Source organism: Perna viridis, chromosome 6 (genome assembly GCF_037379345.1).
Source record: "Perna viridis isolate PV_CMFRI_1.1 ecotype Kerala chromosome 6, ASM3737934v1, whole genome shotgun sequence".
In the NCBI taxonomy this organism is placed as follows: Eukaryota; Metazoa; Mollusca; class Bivalvia; order Mytilida; family Mytilidae; genus Perna; species Perna viridis.
In genome coordinates, this window is record NC_142450.1 from 31,206,537 (window position 1) to 31,231,035 (window position 24,499).

Sequence of the window (24,499 nt, forward strand, 5' to 3'; positions counted from 1 at the left end):
CCAGAGTAATTTTTTTTTAATGACAACAATCAACAAATTATGGCAATAGCTTATCTAAGAATCAAGTATTAACTCTTAACTTAAACAGTAAAAGAAATTGAATTATGATTCTATAATTTATTGACAATAGTACTGTCACAAAATGCTTCAATATGATTCAGAACATGTTATGATCACTTGTGTGCATATCTGAAATAAATGAAGCCTTTGTTAAGACAAACATGTTTTCTTAATTTACATACATTTCAACTCTCTGTGCATGACTTAAAATGATCCTTCGTATAATAATGATCTAAAAACAAATGTTTTACTAAATGCACATGTTACCTTTAGTTTTAATAACATAAAGATGCTTCAGTTAACAGAGAAGGTACCATTTGTGGATATAAACTTAGTGGTTTGTCAAATTTTCTTGAAAAACCTTGAATTAATGGATTTTCTAAAGCATTTACTGTTTTCAAGTGAAATTTAATGCTGCATTGGAACTTCAAATTTGAGGTTTGACTAAAACACAAGAACCATAAAAAATAAGTAACTCACAAACAAAAGTTCTTTCATGATGGTTTGAGATTCAGCACCATACTGTTGGACTAGTTCTACATTTCAACATAGAAATTCCACATACATTGATTCATATCTAACAACTGAATTCATACACAGCAAATAGTGCATATCTGTCTCAGATCAAAATACAATTTCTCACAAATAGTTGACAACCACATGGAACACATAGATACTCATGAGAACATTTTGTCTCTGGAATAAATGTACATGAATAAAAAATCTTTAGTGACTTTTGCAGATTTTAAATGTCTTTTTCAGACAGTTCAACATCTTCCCCTCCTAAATCTTCCTCAGATTCAGCTATTGATCCATCTTCCTTATCCATCTCATCATCTTTCAATGCTCTAGCATCTCCACCTATAAAAATTTCAATTTATAAATCAGTCACATCATGTTTATAATAATTATGGAGCTTAAAATTGTTTTGAACTAAACCCAGTTTGGTTCCTGGGACAAATCTACATTCCTTTATGCTACATAACAAATTTGTAAGTTATTCAAAAATAGTCAAATTTATTTTTTAAGGACCACACCCTCACATTTCTGATTCACATATTAAAACTTAAGATAAATTCTTGACTTTTCAATAAAATATATAACCTAACAATTGAGATGGTAAAATTTATGTGAACATATTTTTGCAGCAGCATATTTATGTATATTCAGTACAAAACACATTCCTGGATACTAATTTTTGCTGCTTTGAAAATCCATAAAAGAATCGTTGTATAAGAAATTACTTATCTAGGAAAATTTTTCAATCTATTTAAAATGTTCAAAGTAAAAATAATGAAAACTAGAAATACTGTAAGCAAACTCAACAAGAGATAACCAATTTAGATTATCTCCCTTTAGAGTCCTCCAATAGTAACTACATTCCTTCATATGAACATATAATGAACATCATTCCTATAAAATTCACTACATTCCCTTTAAAAGCAGACCCGTTGAGGAGGTTTAAGTATGTAAAAACTCTCAAGTTGGATTATCTACTTTTGGAGATTTTGACTGAATAAAAAACCGGATCAAATTCTTAAGATCTCTGCATGTCGTCTTCCAATTTCTGTGAGTTTTTGTCTATAAATTAAGTTCCTGAACTTTGACTATTCCTTAACAGGGAAATTTGAATAATGAAAAATAGCTTCTTTTGGTGGCCAAACATTGTATCAAAATATTCATTACTAAAACATTTTTGATTTATCGTGACATGAGAACAGACACACAGACAGTGGTATAGTCAAAGTTCAGGTATTTACAACCATTGAGATTCATAATGACAAAATCCTTACATTATACAAGCATGTTTCCAAAGAGCTTTACAACCTATCTTAAATCTAACTGCATACAATCAACTTATGTGTGTAATATGAAAATAGTTTTGTTCATGTATATAATTTCAGAGTTCACCTTGTTTCAAGTATTTAGTATTCCGCATTAGCCTTTTTAAAATCTCAATCATATGAATTTAGTTATGGAAATTATAAATATACTTTAGAATATAAGTCTGATGTTCAGAGTAACCATGGAAATAGAATAACTATGAATACAGATGCATAGTGATAACCCAATAAACTTTGCAGAACACCAAATGAACAATACTACTTTCAACCTTTCACAGAATACACTACTCAATGCTCAACTTGTACAAGGTGCATCACAGAAACTGCTTTTAGTGTTGTGAGACAAAATAATGGTTAGTGGAATAATATAATGAATAACTGTGTCTAATTAAAATTGGATCAGACTCATTAATCATAAGTAGGTCATTAATATTGGTCCATCATTAACTGATGTTACAAGATTAATAAACAGGATTTTTTTTTCATTTAATCATTGCAAATTTCTACCTGATTCAATATTTGCAAGATGCTGAAAGTCACCATTTATTAATGTAAAAATTCTTTTATATAAAATATGAAGACAAACATTGTGCTAATTGTTTACTTTAAGTAGTTATCAATATTAAAAAGAAAATAAAGACAATGTTTATAACATAAACATTAGAAACAACCTTTGTAATTCTGAATCACTGTCATACTACAGGAGTATGCATTTACTTCATTTTTCTAAAAAAAATACAACTGACTGTAAAGGTTGATATCAAAACAATGGACACAAGACTCTGAGGGCCAAGACACAATAGTTAAGGACACATTGTCAGTATTTTCATCAAAGTTCTCGAGTCAAAACCTCAGTTAGAACAGCGTGATATTAATACCCATGCCAATTAATAAAAATCAAATTCTATGTCAACATAAAAACATAACAGCCAGGGCAACATCATGGTACAAAAACGGCGGTCAAAGGTATCTTCTGTTGTAATTATACAAGTAACAGCCTGGAGATGATCTAACAGACGGATTGAACACTGGCGTGTATGAAATGGTTTGTGACAGGCCATAATAATGAATCATGAAAAGCAAATGTAACTTATCCATGGCTTGATTAAAACAGAATACTTCAGTTTTACTAGTAAGGCTCATTAAGTTAGTAATATATCTGGCAAGTAAATTACCAAACAAGATGAGAAAAAATTGTCAGTCATATTGGACAAAATTTTTTTTTACTATTCAGCCTTAATACAGTATTAATAGAATAATTAATCGGAAAGAGTGAATAACCAAAATATGATCATCAGTGCCAAAGAACACCTAGATTTAAAGAATGTGCAGAACTTGTTCCATGCATGAATTAAATCTAAATATGTTCTTGGCACGAGTGACTATATATTGGTTATTGACGACAACCAATCGATTATCCTATTTATCATATAGATTTTTTCCCTTATTTGTTGCTATTTTCAAGATACAATTCATATTTTGTGAATGGCAGATTGATATACCTTGCGATGTTTTGTGATGTTTTGGCAGAGAAAGTCTAAGAGTGAAATCACCAAATTTATTTAACAGTGTGAATTATCAAAAAAAAATTTACCCTGGGACCATTCAGTAAATACATACAGCTACCTACATTTGTATATAATAAATCTGTTACTGTAGCTACTCTAGATTTCAGTGGAATTCAGATAGGAAGATGCCCTCCCTTGGTTGACAAATGTTGATGTTTTGCAGACAGCGTGATCAATCTATACCTCAAGCTTATCAAAGCCAGGCCCCAGGTATAAAAAATTCACAGCTTCTATGCAATCAAATTATCAATACATACATAAAATAAATAAATAATATAAATGTTACTCTTGTCAAAATTTACCATAACAAAACAATTCAAATTATATGCTAAAAAGCTAATACTTCCTTATAAATTGGAAAAGATTTGGATCAATGATTTTAATAACTAAGGCCGTAATTACACAATTAAGGTATGTCAATTTAGCATTAAATTGACCATTGGTAAACAACAGCAGAAATTATGTTCATGAATATACCTTAAAAATGAATACAAGCAACAACAAAAAAAAAAAACTACAATCAAAATAATTGTTTGTGGTTACTTGCATTTCAAAGGGTGATAACTGTAGAACTGTTTGAAATTTTGCCAAAATGACTTCATAATAGTAGTTTGTGATTTGCGTGTACAAAATTGTTACAAATACTATTATTAAACAACTTCAAATGAAAATCCTAGTTCTGATTTTAAATTTCTTTTCCATTAAATTTCATATTTCTGACAAGAAATCTGTTATCCAATCCCAACTAGTGATACCCTCACCAAGACTTAACTATATGGTTAAAATTGTAGCCCAGCCATTGACCAAAATGTTTCTACTACCCAAGCAGTTTCTCAAATTAGAGGCTGCTATCTCTGAAGTTATATTTAAGGTAGATCATACCGAATCTTTCTAGTGTAAAGATTTTCTTAATATTTCTCAAAGATGACCTTGAATGAAAATTCTTAAGAATTTTAAAGTAAAAAACATGTCATCAAACTTGATTTTGAGATAAATGAGGCTTAATAAATTTGTTACAACATTTTGTATACCGGTAGATTCTAAAGGGCATTTTCACTACTTTGCAAACTATTATAAACTGGTATATTGAATTTCTTGTAAATTTTCAAAAAGACAATTTAGGGTCTCTGAACTCTTCTTCTTATAATATTATAATAACTAAAATTTATTGAGTGTTCAAAACTTTTTCACTTTTTGGCTCACCGAAAGGTCAAGAAAGTTATGAAATATATACATATATATTTTTCAATCTGCGATTTTTATTTGATAAAAAAAAATTCAATGTCCCATCATAAAGTTTCACACAATGCAATGACATTCATTTCTTGCCTAAGGCTTAAATGTACCTCATCCATGATTTTTTTTGCATTCTCCACATTAACATGTGTGACCAATTTCATTAACTGTTATACAGTCTATCGAAAGATATCCCCTCCCCTAAAGTTGAAAACATAAAAATGTGACTATTGAAATATTGTATGTCTACTTGAAAATCAAAACATTTGTAGATATAATAAGTGAACAGGTCATTTACCTACCAATTCTGGCTATGAGAGTTAATATCCCTTCACTTTACATTTTAAGACCCCGATCTTACCAATATCCATCCAGATAAGTAAGGTATGTAAAAAAGTAAACATTATTTTATGTAAAAAATAAATACCACAAATTTGTTTATATACCTACACAAAAAAAAACATTACACAAAACCAAAAGAAAGTGTAATTCAATATGAATTAGGTCTAGAGTTAGCTGTTTTAGTAGGATTAGTTACAACACACAACATGTTTTGTAGGAGTAAGGCAGAGAACAAAGAATTGCCACCCTTTGAAATCTTCCCTCAAGTGCCATGGATACAGATATCAGACTGCAATTGAAGACATTAAACAATGACATCAATTTTGACATATTTTGGTAAGGTCAATATTCAATGAGTGATCCTTAAAGGCTTTAGAACAAAAAAAATATAATGAAACACTTAAAATATGCCAACATTAAAAAGAACCATAAATTAAGACTAATTTCAAAATTTTAAAGACTGAAATGACTCACATTGCAATGTCATAATTGCTATGCAGTGAAAAGTGCACATGTGAAGTAAAATACATTACAGTTTGTACCAAATTTTATCTAATAAGTGAACCAAATCATAAAAGTCATTTTGTAAAGTGACGAGTTTCAACATTATTACAATCATAGGTTCTACCTGACAGTATTTACAATAGTTTCATCTATGCAACAGATTTTACAACATAAGCAAGTTCTGAGATGCACCATATCATCAAGACAATGCAGCTGTTACATTTCATGCTCACAGACAACAAAAAAACAAGCAATAACACAAAAACAAATAAAAGGGAAAACAACATTATTATGCTAAAAATATAATGCATAAGTAAAGAAAAATCATTCAAATAAAGATTGAAAGAAAATGTGCCATACTCTCCCATCATACAGAAGAATGCACCACATTTGGTCCCTAACTTAATGAGTTGTTTTCTGGTGATTTGTGAGATGCAATGAGTGAATTTTAAGTGTAGAGTTCCAATGGCTTCCACCACCTGAGCCACACAATTTGTCATTAGAAAATAAATAAAGCATTACACACAACAAATGCATTTATTTAAAAGAAAGGGGTGAGGCAGGGAGACCCATTCTTGCCTTATCTTTTTAAGACCAAAAATAAAAAATATACTGACATTTAACTTAAAATGGAACTCACCTGTTCAAGACATATATAACATCTCACCCATCCCAAATTTAAAAAAAAATTCTAAAGCAACATAGCCTTGGAACAAATAACTTCAAAGTTAGACATTTTATGAATTTTTAAAATAAATAATCTCAGTGTGAATGGAAACTCATCGGAACCCTGCAGCCTTCTATCATGAATGATTTTCTCACCGTTGGCGCCAGAAGTTTTACACAAGCGGTGGTTCATATGTTGGCTGTAGGATCCAGAGTGAGAGAAACGTTTGAGGCATCGCTTACATTGGAAAGGCTTTTCTCCTGTATGGAGCCTCTTGTGTTCTGTCATGTGATGCTTGTGTTTGAAGGCCTTACCACAGATATCACATGGATACCGACGGGGACCTAAAATTTAAATCAATGGGGAAATACAAGTATATTACAGATGGTGTACAACCATTTGACAAAGTTTATTTTAATATTGAAATCTGAATACTTTTGATATCCAGCAAATCATGCAACGAAAATTCCTGTAGATTTACATAGGACCCCATTGCCAAAAAAAATAATAGTCACCAAAATACACTTTGATAATTGCAGGGCCATTTTGATAAAATATTTAAACAACCATCAACTTATACTATGGAAATTGAGTGTGCCAAGTAGAACAGAAGACCATCAATCTGTTGTTACATGTGTGCATCTCAACTTAGGGTGAACTCACTTAAAGGACCCTTAAAGCAGTAATAATGGTAGGGTTTACTTGAAAACTCTTTTAACTACCATACCTTCCTATTTATGGTGAACTTCAAAAATTCATTATGTGCAATTTTAGAAGTTAATTTAGGTGCAAATTTTTAGTACTTTATGTGATAAGCCCCAAAATACTGCACTATATAAACCATATTAGTAATGTTAATTAGCAACCAGCCATTGGAGATTTGTGTAGATTTGCAACTATTCTCAGGAAATCATAGGGTAAGTCCATATGCAACACTTGCTGAATATTGAGCACAAAACTAAATGTCTCCATATTTGAATACCATACTGTATCCTTTTTACTGGGCTATGGTGAGTACACCATTTTGTGCATACATGTACATATCTATCCATAGGAAATGATGTGTGCTCGTAACAAATTGATGTACCTATCTTCTATGTAACAATTAAATTAGGTCAATTAATTTCAAGTCCACATAAAGTACTAAAAATCAGATCTTGATCAATGAGTGCACACCAAAATAAAGAAAAAAAACTCAATTTGTGAAGATGAATCAAACTGAAAAAATAACAAGGAAGTAAACAAAATAAGGTGCAACAACAAAAAGGGAAGATAACTCCAACAAAAAGAAGAATATCAAGAAAGATAACTCAAACAAACAATATTAAAGTATTGTTGTCTGTTGCATTTAAAATATACAAACTGTAAATATGACTTTCAATCAGCATTCATTGTTAGTAGTGTTAAAATGTTAATATCATGCATGAATAACATGGGAAATGAAAATGAAAACACATCTATGTAATAAAAATTTCCTCAAAAACAACTTTTTTCAATGGCACCTTTGTAATTGTAAAAGGTTCCAACATTTCTAGTTGTTGGTCCTTCAATTTGAACTTTATTTTCTTCAATGTATAATTCATCATAACCAAGTTATATTTCTGCAACTGAATCCTATACATTGCTATTCTAAATTAGATTTGTTCAAAATTGTGTTTTCTTCCAAGCATAAAATATTTCATGACTTTGCCACATCGGCAAATTTTGGTTGGCAAAAAAAAAGTTCAAATTATATGTCAGTATACAGACTACATTCTATATGGAGTAAATCATTTATATGCTACAATGGCCAAAGTCTTAATCTGAAAGTTACAACCATCTTAATTTCTTTTCAATTATTAATTGTACTAAGTTTTGCAGTCTGATCACAAATACATCTGTAATTATGGAAACATAGATGTGTTTAAGGTGAATAACAAAGCTGTTCCCTTGCAAATTAAAAAACAACAAAAACTAAACTAAAAATAAAACGTGTTGATGTCAATGATATCTAGGTTCTGAAGCATTTTTCCCCCGAACCCACATGCAATAATATTTAAGTATCCCAAAATATATATGATCATACCCTTCTTTGTATCAGGACTGATTCAAGTTCAACCATAAATAGGAAACAAGGTGCTTTACTTGGGAAAGGTAATGGGAAAATAACTTGAAATATTTTCTTAATAACCTAAAAATGCAACTGAAAGGAAATATTGTGAATTAAAAAATAATGCCTAAAATACATAATTATTTACTTTCCTACTAAACAGAAATACAAATTTCATTCTCATTTTAACTTGCAAGGTACACGCTTTCAATGGACATGCAAAATATATCTAACCATCCAAGAAATTTTCATGCCAAAAAATGCAATATTTCTTATCATGCCGTTAGAAAATTTAGCATGCTTTCTTCTAGCTATGAACTATAAATACCAAAGGCCATGACCAACATCTCACTAGCTTCTAACTTGAACTCTAGGGTTGACTATTTTGCTCAATTTAAGATATACTCGTGTTTCTCATGAACCTGACTATCTACATAAGGGAAATCTACCCTCTAAAGTCAATCTTTTATACTAAAATTCAAATCTTTAGTTACTTCTAAAAAGGCTCATACAAATACTCCTCTTTTTTTTCTCTCATAGATGAAATTTATCTTAGATTTTTTTTTTTTGCAATTTTAAAACTTAGTGAGCTGAATAATTAATTGTTAATCAACTAGTATCACAGAACCTTTAGAATCTCTTCACACTCAATTTAACCATCCCAAAATAGCAACATTTCTATGTCCAATGCCTTCACCTATATAATTGCTATACTTGTCCTTTACATATAAATTTGATAAGATTTTTCTATGTTTTAAATTCTAGTGAAGGAACAAGTATAACTTTTTGACACCCTCCTTCAAATCAATGCTACTTTATCCAAAAAAAAAACATGCACAAGCAAGCACTAACACCACATACTTTCTTTCCCCTCAGCCTTCTTCTTTCTCCTGATGGACTTTTTTGCCTTCTTCTGAGGAGAAGCATCCTCCTGTGACTCCTGGCTATCAGACAGGGCACCCTTGTCTGGAGACAGAGCATCTGGCGAAGACTTAGCAGAGTCATCTGGGGACATTGAATTGAAGGATTCGTCTCCAGCACCTTCAGCAATGGAGGAGGGAAGACCATCTTGTGACAAATCCTGTTTTACAGAATATAATGGCAATCATGATTTGTTATTAACAAACAAGATTTGAGCACATTACATTTTCACATGTTGATAAAATACACTAAAGCTTTTAGTAAGAGTATCATATTTTTTTTTAAAATAACACTTTTCAAAAGATTTACATATGGGTACATATGGGTTATTCATTCTCTAACAATACAAAAGAACATTTTTTTGTGCATGTTCTCAGGCCCTCCTCTATTTTTAGGGTACCTCATTGCTAATTCTAACAACATGTGATAGGGTATAATTAGCCTGATATCTAATACAAAATCATTTTAAATTGGCCTGACAGTCAAGTCATGCTCACCTCAGTTTTCTGAGAATCTGGTGAATCTACACTGCCCATTTCCATCAGCTGTGGTTGACTACTCTGCTCAACTGACGAATCCTTTAAAAAAGATATTTATTTCAATTTACACAGTGAAAATAGAACTTCAAAAGAAAAATTTGGGATACATACTGTGAAAGTATTATTGTTCATTGGTACCAATTTATCTGGTTTTAATGGAAGGGCTAAACCATGATTTTAAGAATACAACGAAATATTAACTGCAGACCATCACTTAAAAGGTATCAACCTACAACATTGTTAATTTTTTATTAAGAAGTACATACTTCTGAAGGGTGTTTACCAACTCCATCAAGCTGAATTAGCCTAAGTGTTTATTCAATAGAAATATATTTGTGCAAGCATTTCATTTTTTATTGTATAAATCAGTTGCAAAATGTCATTTGTGAAGGATAACCAACTTCTGGTGTAAGAAACAATGTTCATTAAATTAAATTGTACTAAAATGGTTTTTTTTTTTAAGTTTTAAGGGAGGGTCTGGCTTCTATTTAAAGACCTCTGTTTACCAATGAGTAACAAAAAACATCCAAAGATTTTTTAGTAAAGTCTAAACTTGGGTTACCATTTTAGTAGAGATTGGACAGCTAGCCAGTTTTTCCTTGTTGACGGCATCATTCAAAACACAGTTTAATCATAAATAATACTTCACTTCGTATTATTACAACTATTAATAGTAACTGAATTATTTTCTTTTTACTTGAAACAATGTTGAAGTTACTGTCTTTTGTTCAGGTTTGTCAGTAGTGATTTGTACATGAACACTTTATCTTGCAGTTGCAGAAAGCAACATTTAAGGATTTTTATTATGGTAAATCCACGAATCCAAGAATTCATGAACATACAATTTTTCATGAAACTGCAAAAATTGGTACCCACAAATAAAAGTACCTTCACAGTCATGTACATTGTAATTATAGTTGATTGTTACTCCCATAACCCTCACTTTTTGGAAAAGGGGTGTGACTGATGTAAATTTGATGTAATTATTCAACAGGATTAGAAAGAAAAAATAGAAAAATCTGGTATTTAATGGAAACATAAGTCAAGTATTTTCATAAAACTTACAGGTTTATCTTGATAACAGGGAAATGCCAAAGTTCTATTTCTGGTCATATCATAACAGTACCTAATGTTTCTTCACTATCATTTGCATGTAAAACTTTTTCCATTCATTAAATTCTAATCTTTAGTGCTACCCATGTTGTTAAGCTTTATGAGATCAATCAGTCAAAAAAGTGTTTCTTCATGTTTATAGTGCAATTATTACAATATACCTGTGGTATCATGCCTTGCTGTGGAACCATGCCTTGTTGTGGAACTATACCTTGCTGTGAAACAATGCCCTGTTGTGAAACCATTCCTTGTTGTGGTCCCATATTTGGGTTAGGAGCCATAGCCTGCTGAGAGTTTATTTGTTGGGGTGGTACAATATTCGGTGCAGTCATCCCCTGACCCATCATGTTAGGAATTTGTTGGGGTGGCATCATATTGGGTGCAGCCATTGGCTGAGCAGGCATCAGATTTTGGTCCATACCTGCCTGCATCACTGGCATTGCTTGACTTGGCTGTAGGAATGGAAGAATAATTCCATTAATTTCTGAAGTGCTTTTAAATATATCCTATAAGAATAGGCAAGGAATTTATATATATATATATTGGATAGACTTTTTTGAGCCTATGATGTTGTTTATGTAAGAGAAAAAAACTCCAAAGCTAGGTATGGTATGGTATTGCATGACTTGATTTTAGCAATAGAAGAAACATTTCATCAATTCATAAGTATTAAAATGCTTTTTTACTTATCCTTTGAGGATAAGCACAGAATTAAAATAAATAGGATATTTTGTGCAAATCATGTTGCTTTCATTAAGCTTTCCAAGCTAGGTTATCCACACATAATATATCAACAAACAATTTTACATGACATACTAAGGGTATATCTGATCAGCTACATATTAAGGAAGTAGACCTAGGGTAAGGGACACAACTCTTTCAAATCATTGGAATGTTTGCATTTATCGTTTTACATCAATCTCTTGTAAGCATCAAAGAAACTTGGATTATATTCATTCTGTTTCAAAGGAAAGCTTGAAAGGCTTTGGTGAAATTGAATATGATGATACAAACATATCACTGATTTCAAGGGTAATGTCCCTTGCCCTAGGACTACCTCCTTAATGCTAGAAGAAAAAAATTACATCAGCAACCATAGGTTGTAACTGTGGGGGATTATCTAATTGTCTCTGTCTTTCCTCAGCTTCTCTTTTTAATCGTTCTTCCTCTTCTCTTTTAACTCGTTCTTCCTCCTCCTTTTTCCGTTTCTCTGCAAGCTCAGCTTGCTTACGTTTTTCTTCTTCTTGTTGCTGTAGGTACTGAATATGACGCTGTTTTAGCTCTTCCTTAGCTTTGACCATCATAGTGTTAAACATTTCATCTGAAATCTGTGGTTTGTTTTCACAAAGCTGAAATGTACATGTAATATGATTTATAAAGAATTGAAATGTCTCATTAACTCACATCATAGGCAATTATGGTAAGTCAAGTATTAGTAAACCAACATTATATACATAAACCTGTAATTCTTTCAGCTAGTTACTAGGTGTTATCATTTAGCATTGGACCAAGGTCCAGGACCCTCATTTTCTGATACAAGACCTTTAAATTATATTTATCTAGGTTCTGGATCTATCATACTTACTACTCTTATTTAGGCCCTTTCACTTTTTACTCTTGAAAAAAATCTGAATCCCTGCTACAATAAGAAACTTCCATCTATTTACACTGTTAACTCTTGAAGAGCTACATATCAATAACCAGATATTTCAAACATATTATTATCAGATCATTAACATTATTCTAAATACCTTTTTCAGTTCTTCATGAAATTGTTCACTAGCTTCTGCAAATTTCTTTTTCTTTGCTTCATGTTTTTCTTCAATGGTCTGTAATTCATTTTCTAATTTTTTCTGCAATACAAAATATTGATATGGATAATACATAATCTATTGCTTCTATCAAAATAAAAACTTAAAAAATGGAGGTTGAATACTGAATCATAAATTAAGATTTTAATTCATCTTTAAACAAACCGTATAACTGGTAATTTTCATGGAGAGAAATTTTAGTGGTTTGGCATCAAAATATATGTACTTTATTTTCGCTGAATTTAATTTTTGCAGTACCCAACTTGCCACAAAAACAATTCTGTTTAATAGTGGAAGAGGAACACACATAACATGAATTTAAATGCATTTATACTTTATCAAGCATATGAACACATGTGTATGTACAAAAAGTATTTCTTCAAAACAACTTCACCTATGTTAGCAACAGAATGTGTAACACACAATAATGGGAGTGCCAAGCTGTCTTGAGCCCTTTAGTCATTTTTAAAGTTAGCAGATAATAAATGGTCATTAATGAAGGTGAAAACAATGTTGACTAATCCTTTAATCCAATTAATAAAATGTGTTTGGATGTAAAAACATTAATAAATACGCTTGGCATGTATAAAATATCTCTTCATGAACTGTGACAATGTCAGTGTTGATGACTATGTTTTAGTGATACCCTTGATTTCCACACAACAGGAAACAAATATTTAAGGGAAGCAACATCATATTATGTTAATTATGAAACATAATGATAGCATAAAAAATGGTTGCATAAATAAATACATTCTGCAAAGTACTTTTCTTTCTGCTTTGACAAATTGAAAATTATGGCAAAAAAGACAGTGTCATAATGGCAAAACTGTAACGAACTTCATTATATTATTTTCATTTTTGCATTTACTAATTTATAATTTTGCTCATAGTTTGAAATAGATGATGTAGTTCACAAATATCTTGGCATTTTTGTTTTAAGGTAAGTAATACCCGCTAAATGATTTTCCCAGCAAACAGGTGCGTATACGCACGGGTGATTTATACAGGTAAAACGGTTAGGCAGAGCACACCTAGATTTTGAAGTAACTGGACGTGTTGTGTCAAAGTTTGCAATTCACATATTTGGTGAGGTCTCAGAATTGACAGTTCAAGACATGGAGTTTCACAGGAAAATATGTTGAATCTGCTCAGGTAAGCGTTTTATTTCTGTTTGTGACCGTGTAGATATTTCTGTCATTGTATGGCATGTCGTACAGGCTTTTAGTTTAATTCTCACGTGGCGGGTCAGTTAATGGTTTAAATCCCATTTTTGAGTGAACATTTAATTATTTTGGGTTAATTTATTTGTTTCAGGGGTTTTTCCTATCCAGTTTTGTGCTCCGTTTTGAAGGAAACGTCAAATGCTATCATCCTAGTTTTTGACAGAGATATACCTAAATACCGTATGTTAATGTCAGTTTTGTACGGTGTACAACGACCCATATTTCTGTAATTTAGCGGATGGTGTAATATTTATAGTCAGCAGTAGTTTGTGTTAATTTAGCTGGGATGTTGCATTAATATATCCTACAGTTCTATTTGATAAACAGTGAAATTTGCTGAAATTAGTTTTCCGTCGGTGTATATGGTGAAATGTTGAAATAATGTGTGGACGTTCAGCACAAGAATTGTGTTATTTATTTCTGAAATTTATATTGGCCGGAAGGTGTGTATTGGTCAATTTGAATGATAAATTGTGTTGATTTATATGAGAAATGAAAATTATAGTGTGCCATGCGAATCAGAAATGAATATATATTGAAATAGTGAAATTTAGTTTGAATCTATATTGAAAGTCTACAGAAATTTTGCGTCCTAGATCCTGACCCTCGATTATGGTGTACCGTAGGAGCTATGGTGAGAGGTGATGATTGAATGGATCTATTAGATTTTACTACACCAATTTTTAGTCTGTTTACTGTGTGTGAACTGTGACTTTTGTTTGCTTACATACTTTCATTTGCATGCCCATTTATTGATGTTCATTTGCATGTTGTAAATATGTTTTGTTTTGTTTGATTTGTTCAGTTTATTAAGTTTTAGTAAAATATTATTTTTACTTTTGTCTCTATAAATGCTGGCCAACTGACAATCTGACTATCCTAAGTCTTTACAAAAACAAGCAATTTGGAATAACAATTGCAGATATACCGGTACAGCCTAGGGGTTAAGCAGTATTAAAGGAAATTTGTCATGGATGTCTTATCATGATAAAGGAAATTAATATTATACTATTTTAATTTTTGCAGTCTCTTGTTATCCGCAAAATAGTGCAAAAAATTACATTGCCGCAAAAAATTCAAGTTACACTGTATATGTAAATTACAAATAAATATTTGATAAAAAAGCAAAAAACTAAGCTGATCTCATTTACACATTCTGGGTCAGTATTGTGGAATAAGTTAACATTTATATAATTTAGACACTTATTAACTCATTCAAAATTAACATTAAGAAGCTTCTTTAGAATAATGAATAGAGTGTCGTATCAGAGATAAATCTAGCTGTTTTTTATTTTCTATAGGGAATATATTCATAGTGCTTTAATATCTTTACATTATCTTTTGTTTCAGTGTTTTCTTTATTGTAGTTTTAAGTTGTTACAGTTTTTTGTGTGAGGGCTTCAGGTAGGATTGTTTAACTTGCTTACAGTGTAACCATTTTGAAATAAAAGATTTTTATCATAAAACATCTCAATACCTGATGCATTGTTAAAGATTGCACTTGACGTTTTAGCACCCCCATTCTGCCAGTCGTAACCACTGTTCTTATATCTGGTACAACAGTCTCACTAAAGATATCATTTATCAGCCGATGGTTACGTAGATAACGTGCATGGGCTATGTGTTTCACAGAGAAGCCATCATCAGGGTCTTCCTCCTCATCAGCCTGCTGTATACTGATCCTACCTTGGGCTTCCATTTTTGCTGCCTATGAAAAAGTAAACAACATGGAGCAAAAAGTAACAATGGCATAAATTTCCTTTCAAAATATATTACTTTTGATATGAGCAAAGTTACTCATAATATCAGGAAAATATTTTGAATACAAGGGAAATCCATGATTTAAGTCAACAGTCATTTTTAGTATGATTTAAGTCAATAAAGATATTTTTATCATGATTTAGGTCAACAAAGTCATTTTTATTATGATTTAAGTCAATAAAGATATTTTTATCATGATTTAATTTAATAGTCATTTTCAGTATGATTTAAAAGAGTAATAAAGGGAACCAAGGTTATTGTGGTAATCAAAAGAATGTAATCCAGGGACAAAGACCAGACATGGAAAACAGACATACACAACCAAGAACATAAAGTAACTTAAATCATACATACAAAGTAACAAAAGTAAATGAGTAACTCGGACTCCACTAAAAACTGGGAGCATGGACCAGGTGTACCGGTAGGGTAAGCAGGGGCTGCTCTGGCCTCCAAAATTCTGTCGTCAGAAAAATCGCCAGCTGCCATATCAACACAATTGTTTAGAAAGAGTATCCATTGCTGATAAACTTCCTGTCAATTTTGATACACAAAACCCAAGCCCCAAGAAAATTGCCAACTGGCTATTTTTGTTGCCAGATAAAATAAAAAATCGCAAATTGCAACATTGGCGAAGCCCAGCGCGCCCCCTGGGTAAGCATCCTCTGCTTTTTCTAGAAACACCCACAGAGTAGCTCATAAAAAGTCAAGTCCAGGGTAGACGAAAGAGGAAAGGAAAACTATGACATGTTGAACAAATCAGTTTTCATGGCACAGATGGATACACCAAAACAATCCAAGAGTTCATGGTGACGACCATAAAACTTCTGTAGTGATGACTTCAATCCTGTAGCAACATAACCCTGTTCCAGTTGCCTATTTGTTAGAATTCTAGCGTGATACAAAAAGCCTGCATAGTTTTGACAAGCTCTGGTATAACGTATGAGTTACATGGACACTCCATACACAGGTGCTGAAGGGATGTTGCCACAGATGAAAGGACAGTAGACAATTCTGAATGAAGTTATCACGTTTGTCGTAAAGTTTGGTCAATAGTTTGCCTTTACCATTGATTTCTAAGTGTAGGTCAAGATATGAGGCTGACTTCACAGTGTCTGTGGTATCCTTTATCGCAAGTTCTTTGGGGGTAGATGCGATGCGTCAACAAAGTTTTTTTTATCATGATTTAAGTCAACATAGTTGTTTTCATCAGATTTAAGTCAATACAGTTATTTTTATTATGAGTCATTCTATAATGACCAACCTGTTTTACCAGGATTTAATATATCACAACCTTACCTGTTGAGATCTGGGTGTTCTTTGTTCTCTCTGTTTTTGTTGTTCTTCTTCCATAGCAGCTTCTGCAGCAGCTGTAACATGAACCACATCATGTAAAATATCAGTTAAGAAAAAGATTTTATCAGTGGAAGTAAATCTGCTGAAAGTGACAGAATATTTCAAAAGTCCTGATTTTATCACATATAAGTAGGTATTAGCAAAATCATAAGTCAAAGAATTGTTTTGGTGAAATCTTGACAGACTAAATTCCACTTCAAGTCAGTTAATCTCATGAAAGTTTCAATTTCTGCATAAATTTATTAGAAACGGATTTCAATAAAAAGCTTTCCCAAGCACAGCATGATATGACCACAATTACTTCAACTCAAGGCAAGTGTCGCAACAACGAAAGTTTTTGACACACTTAAACATTAGGACTTGCAGTTCATTATGGACACAAAAACTGGTTTTCGTACAATATTTTGAAATTCAATTTAAGTTAACAGTTCTGCTTTCAGGGTGATCTCATGGATCCGATCACACTGAACACCATCATCTCAATAAAGAGCTTCACAGAGAGTAGCATAATATGACTGCAGTGGTGGAACCCTGAACAGTAGGGGAAAGTGTAGACACCAATCTTTTTTTGATACACTTTAGCATAGGCACTTACTGTTCACCAAGGACAAAACAAGCAGTTTGGACACATTATAGCAAACAATTTTAAATTTAAATAAAAGTTCTCAAAAATGATAAAAAAATCTTTTGGGTATAGCTCCTTTAACCCCTTATAACTAAAAAATTGTAAGAGATGTCTGAAATCTGATTAAAAATTCAAGGAAGTGATTTTCATAAGGAATCCAATAAAAAAAATTCCAAAACCAGACAAAAAATTAAACTTGATTTTTGAGGTGTTTCCCCTTACAGACTGAAAATGCTAAATGCCATTTTTAAATCTTTTAACTGTTCTCTGCACAGAATTTCATCAGAAACAAGTTTCAAAAAGAATTGTCAAAACTGAATCTACATCAATTGATTGAAACACATATTTTACCCCTTTCTGTCCCTTTTTTTAGCAGAATAGTAGGGTCCAGTGACTCCATTTTAAATAGCAAGCTTATTCTAGCCACGAGAAACAATAAATCAAAATTTATGAAATTTGGTTCACTACAACCATTGGACAGAAACGAAAGAGTCAACAACGATGACAACAGCATCATAAAATAATACAGCCACAATTTTTGTTGTCAAAAAGGATTTCAAGAAAAATGTCCTACATCAGATATTTGATTTATTAATAATACAATATGCATGATCTTCCATCTATCCCATAATAACACCCTACCTTTTCCCTTAGCAGCAACCCATGCTTGGTAAGCTGATGAATTGTGGTATAGCTTCATAGCCTCATTGTATTGGGCCTAAAATATCACAAGATCATATAGCTAGCATCAACAGGACTGCATTCAAAACCACAAACCCTAGCAAAGTTATGATACATACAAAAATGTGCATAAGAAATTTTAAGGGTAAGACAATTTTCCTAGTTAGATAAAATTAAGCTTTATATGCATAAAGGAAGTGAAATTTAAACAATAAAGACAAAACAAAAATTTATAATCTCTGTCTTGGCCTATAAGAAAACAAATGATGTGAGACATGTCAAGCAATTTAATACACACTAATTTCTCCACATATAAGAGTGTAATTTTCTAGGTCAATGTCTTTATCAATCTAACCTTTTCTGCTTCATATTCATCCATAAATTCCTGTTTCTGAGATTCATCTAAGTCTCTCCACATCTGACCAATAATCTTCCCTATTTCCCATAGCTTTAAGTCTGGGTTAGAATTCTTTACACTATCCCAAATCTGAAATTAGCCAACTTTTAATCAATTGGTTGATTTTCATAGAAGTTCCTCTACATGTAGATATAAGCTTCAATGTATTCCTTGTTTCCTTTTGATTTCTGACTATAAAAATAGAATGTTTTATTGGAAAGTCCTGCATAAATTTGATTTTAATCAAATGTTGTTCACTAATTTTAGTATTTAAATATGCAATATCATGTTCTTACATTGTAAGACAAGATTATCAATTTGGTAACACTTATCACCAACTGAAGGGTAAAGGAGTTCACTTCCTATCCGACAAAATGTGGAAACAAACACAGTGTTACAATTACTAACTAGAAATACTGGGAGCAAGCTCACAAAAGGAATACCCTCTGCTTCAAATTATGGGTTAAATGTTTAGTCTTTAAGCTCAATTATCTCCCTTTAGAGTTCTCGAACAGTAACTATATTCCCTAATGGTGATGCACAACCAAAAATCCCTTCAGCAGATTAGGAGGAGTTGTCCTGACAAGGTTTTAACATGTAAAACCCTTAAGTTAAATTATCTCCCTTTGAAGTCCTCGGTTTTCATATTCCTACATTACATCTACTTGTGATGCCCAAACTTCCTGTAAAATTTCAAGAAAATTCCTTTGTGCGGTTTTAGGAGGAGTTGCGCTGACAAAAAATGTTAACAGATGGAAAGACAGGCAGACAGATAAACCTATATTTCCCCAAATTACAAAACTTATCAAGGAGAAAACAATTTTTTCTTTTAATGTTTTACACAGACTTTCAACATTACTACTACCATTCTTTTAAGACAGAACGAAACTGTAATAATAGTACTTACTTTTCTGCTGTATCTCATGTAAGGCATCAATGGCTTGTCAGGTGCTTTGGGTGCCTTCGGTGCTCTATTGTCTGACTGTTAATAAATTGGTAAATTATGAAGATTAGACCAGAACAGAAACTGCCCACAGCCTATGTTTTTATTCCATTCCACCATGATCACCCAACAAATTCCTTTTGATTTTTTTTCCTTTCCAAAATCTTAATCTTATTTTATTATTTTAATATGGAATTTTAGAGAGTTAAATATGTCTACTTTCAATAAAAACACCAAAATACAAAATATTGAACTAAAATGATCTTTCAAATAGCTGTAAAGTGCATAGTAATGAGATAAAACATTCAGCTTAGTGTACTTAAGACATTTCTTGAAATAACGCTTGGTTAAATTGTCTTTGAAGTGTGTTAAACGAAACTCGTGAAATTGAATGATTTTTTGCAAAATATTTAATCGATCAAATCCGGTTAACAAATTAAATTAAACTGCGAAATTTGCGTAACGACACATGCGTGACGATACCGGTGCGTCGCGAATTTCAACTCCACACCATGTCGACACCAGCATGTGGCATGGTAATGTCACCGCGAAACGTTGAGAAATTAAAAAAAAAGATTGTGAGTAGTGTACCATATCTACATGTAAACTTTATTCTTTCAAACAGAAACATTCTACTATTTGTACATTATTGGGAAATTTATTTTTAAATAAATTAAATAAAACATGATGTTGATCTACCAGTAAAATTGTTTACTTTGATTTAAATGTATATATTCTCAATTTAAATATCATAACTATTGTCTAAATATAAAACTGTGTGTATTAGGCAAATCCTAGTGTAGCTGTTATCAACTTTTGGATCTAATTTGTGCTAAGATATGTCTTTAAAATATTATCAAATACTTACTCCACTGCCTCTAACTTTAACTGGATTAAAATTAGGGTTTCCATGTGGTGTTGTAATAAATGGACTGGCTGTATTCTGAAGAAAAACAGATTTTACAACATTTAATTGTTGTTTTAACATCATTTGTTGTAACAAATGAACTGATTAAATTGTTTCAAACAGGGATCAGATACTAGGAACTACAAGGAAGCAGAAATCGACAAACTTGAAAGTTTATCTACAATGTAATATAGCATTGTAATAATTAATGAAAATCCATGAAAAAAAGTCATACCAACAGTTTAATAATTTTACTATCTGTTTAACACTGATAAATCTTAAGTACACAAAACCAAAAATGGCTAAATTTAAAAATACTTACTCCATATGACTTGCTCCTTTGTGCTACAATAGACAGAACATTTCTTATTGATAGGATTTATGATTTTATTTCAATATTACTTTTCAATCTTGTTTATAGTGGCTTTTATAAGAAGTTGCCGTAACACTATAAGTATTTGATTTTCCCCTATCCATGTCAATTACAACAACCTCTTTTCCATTCTGTCACAAGATAACAGACATGATCATTGTTAATCACATTTTGTTATTTGCTCAATGAAGAATTTACTTGCCAATTAAGCATGAGTTTCCATATGGTTATGTGTAGGTTTGAATTTGGTTTTTACTTACTGACACTACCTTTTCATTGAATATGAATTGCTTTTCTTGTTTAGTTTTTCCCTTAAATTTTGAGCTGTGAATATCTTGGTAGTTGTCTTATAAACAATGGACAATATACCACTAATACTTACGAGTAATAGGTGGAGGCTGTGGATGTGATCTAATGCTTGGTAATGCCATCTTTGGTTATCTATGAAACAGAACAGTTCAAAATATGACTTGTTTTACTTAACTGATATCCTACACTAACATAAATACTTGAAGAAAGTCACATGACCTTTACCTTAGCATTTTGTCACATTAAAGGAGGGTTATGTACACTTCACTTAGATAACAGCAGGCATGGCTCAAATAGGAATATTTACATTGTAGATAAAATTTGTCGTACTCGTCAATTATGAATTTGCAAGTTCATGTTTAGAACATAGAAATAACACTCTTGTCTAATATTTATCAAAACCATAGATGCATGCACATATATGTTTTGGTTAGGTTGATATGTAATTACATCATAATCAAGAATTTAGTATCTGGCTTTATAATGCAAATGTTACATTGGTATGATGCATATATATATATAAATATATACATGTATTTCAATATTTGGAAAAATATGGCATCAAGTGTAAAAATAAATATGTTAGATTTTATCATTGAAAATTTCAGTGTACAATATCCACTGCATTAACCAAACTTGATCTGTATTTTGTTGAAAAATCTTGGAAGAATGTTCTAGGAAATTTCCAATTGTGTGGGACAACTGAAATTTTGGCAGGTGAATTTTTTTTATCATGTTCCACTTTTCCATTAGCAATAGAAAACCTGACTTTAGTAAATTATCATTTTGAGCTGACATCACCTATTAGATTGACTAACTCTCCTTCATGTCGCCAAAAACCCACCATCCACTTTTTTCTGTGCAGGTCTGTACATCAATTTATTAAAAGTGCTGTTAGTACTGGGGTTTTTTAATTTTTGTGAAAATAATACTGCTCACTACATCTCAAAGATAAAATAATGTAAAATACTAATTAAAAATTTGTACTTCCCATATAATTTAGAAATATATTTTTTTTCTAAAATAGTTAATCTGAATGTTAATCTTTAAAATTGATTTTAGAGATATGCAAACCTGTAAACCTTTGGGATAGTTCATGCAGGAGATTTGCCCCCACTGACAATGATTCATGTGGAAGATTTTTACATTTTTTGTACAAATTTGATTTTTTACAAAATATACAGGTACATGTATAGTATTTTAACCAAAAACCTACAACTCTTACATTTTTAAGTAGGAGATTATAATTTTTTCATTGATTTCTTGGAAGTTCACCCCCCCTACCTAATGTTGGAGGATTAACAGTTGTGGATATGAATTGTAATCAATAGTTAAACAGTATCCAACTTAACACACATACATAAATTTACAAATTTTAATTCACCTGTCAAAAAATAAAATTTGCAATCACATGAAAAAATTCTGCTTAATATAATAATTTCTAGATATTCATAAAATTAGATGCTTTTTATCAATTTGTATTTTCCCATCAATTTTACTTGGTTAAAATACCTGCTCTTCACTTCCCGTTTATCAATTATAAAATACCGATGAAAGGATGATGATTTTGACTGATAAGTGTGGTAAATAGAACAATGCTTTACACATTTAGTGCTTATTTTCACCTTTTGCAAAAATTAAATTTCCTTACAGCAAATTTATCACTGAAAATCGAAGGCCAAAAAAATAGGAAAGGCAATCATTTTCTTGAATTTTGTTTACGTCACATGATATGTGTAAAATATTCCCACCATCCTTATCTGTACAGATTGATCTGACCGGCCAAACCTGAAATGGGTGTTGCTAGAGATGGCCTTAAGGGATAAAAAAAATAAGTACTGTGAAGTGCTATAAAGTTATCGACCATTTGGAAAGCAGGGGAAAGGGGGGTATGGGGTTTGAATTTTTTGGGAAAAAAAATTTTCACATTATTTCTTTATTGAAAGAAAAAAAAACCCATTAATTAACAAGACAGATTTTCAAATAGAAATATAGATTTCGCTTGCTGCTTAAATATAAATAAAAATTTTCCACTTGCGAAGCAAAAATTTTCATCTGGGTTGACCCCCCTTTGTAATGTCCATTATTATTTTTACGAGTCTAGCACAGACAGTACATGCATGGTAAAGCACACGGTGCTCACTGATTAAGGCCATGCCTATTCCATATTAGCAATGAATATTATTTAGCTGAATAATTGCCTGAAACATATTTACTGATTTGAAAGAGATTCAAATTAATAAAAAAAAAGGGAGAATTGTATATGGACTATATTTCTGTTCAGAAACAGTAGGGAAGTTCAAAATTCCCTGATGAAGTTATTTTTAGTGTCACTCAAGCCACCTCTATTGCAAAAAATATTGCATATTACTACTTTTCTCCTTCAAATGTTATATATACTAGATGCATTAAATTATTTTGATGACTCTTAGTCTGTGATACATGTATGATGTCTGTCTAGCACCTGCAGATAACCTACTGAAGTGCTGCCTCCTGTGCTACACTATTTCCACTTTCCAGGCTGCACTGAAAACACATGGTGACATACTTTTACAAAGCTGGACCTTGGGCAACTTGCAAGCTAAGATATATGTGGACACACATGCATGGTTTGATTTCAAAATACTGTGCTGGTGCTGAATAAGCCAGTGGAAATGCCAGTGAATGAGTGAATTCCTGAGGCTAGGTCAAGGCTAGGCTAAGGCAAAGGCTGGGAACATGGTGAAGAACTGGAAGCATCACAAACATTAACTAGCAGACAGATGTACATTATTCTTTGAGACATTGTCCGATAAAGAGAATGCACAAATAGTCATGTTAAATACCTGAAATATACGATATTTGGTTATTTTTCTTCACAAGCACAACAAAGAAATTCAGCTCTCGTTGAAATCACGCGACGCTCTCATTCGAGATTTTCATTTTCATTTATTGCCAAATTAAAAATAGATACACATAAAAGATATTTTAAATTTGAAATTAGTAAACATTTTTGATAATAATTTAAAATAAATAGGTTAACTTAAAAAAAAAAAAAAAAAAAAAGACGAATTCTCCTTTCGTTCGAGATTTTAGCGATAGGCGGTTTTTCGGAAATCCCCGAAAATTCCGAAATGTTTTTGTTTTGAAGATTTTGCAAAAGTTTTTTGCAAAATTTTAACACTACACTGTATCATGCATGGACGATGAGACAGATAAAGGTTAAGTTACTGATATTTGTTCTTTATAGT

At 31.6% G+C, this 24,499-nt stretch overlaps 2 protein-coding genes across 4 annotated transcripts in view; one reads left to right on the forward strand and one right to left on the reverse strand.

The window, feature by feature from the left end:
• Positions 1–102: 102 nt before the first annotated feature.
• On the reverse strand, positions 103–24,208 carry LOC148614542 (uncharacterized). 3 transcript variants are annotated; one of them, XM_088588693.1, is made up of 16 exons: positions 24,095–24,208; positions 21,343–21,401; positions 20,910–20,932; positions 20,549–20,623; positions 19,645–19,719; positions 18,696–18,827; positions 18,302–18,377; positions 16,978–17,048; positions 15,398–15,628; positions 12,635–12,736; positions 11,969–12,232; positions 11,045–11,335; positions 9,729–9,809; positions 9,172–9,391; positions 6,377–6,565; positions 103–921 (listed from the first exon to the last, which is right to left on the reverse strand). In XM_088588693.1, exons 2-16 carry the CDS (start codon positions 21,389–21,391, stop codon positions 806–808), a joined length of 1,995 nt encoding a protein of 664 aa, XP_088444819.1. In that variant the 5' UTR covers positions 21,392–21,401; positions 24,095–24,208; the 3' UTR covers positions 103–805. The 3 variants fall into 3 exon arrangements, with proteins under 3 accessions (XP_088444819.1, XP_088444820.1, XP_088444821.1); XM_088588694.1 differs by lacking the exon at positions 24,095–24,208 and adding an exon at positions 23,749–24,029; XM_088588695.1 differs by lacking the exon at positions 6,377–6,565.
• A 128-nt stretch (positions 24,209–24,336) lies between these two features.
• Positions 24,337–24,499, forward strand: part of LOC148614543 (DNA topoisomerase 2-binding protein 1-like) — a 31,331-nt gene continuing 31,168 nt past the window's right edge. Inside the window, exon 1 of the mRNA XM_088588692.1 lies at positions 24,337–24,469. The gene's annotated coding sequence lies outside the window, so the exon portion shown is untranslated. The remainder of the gene's footprint in view (positions 24,470–24,499) is intronic.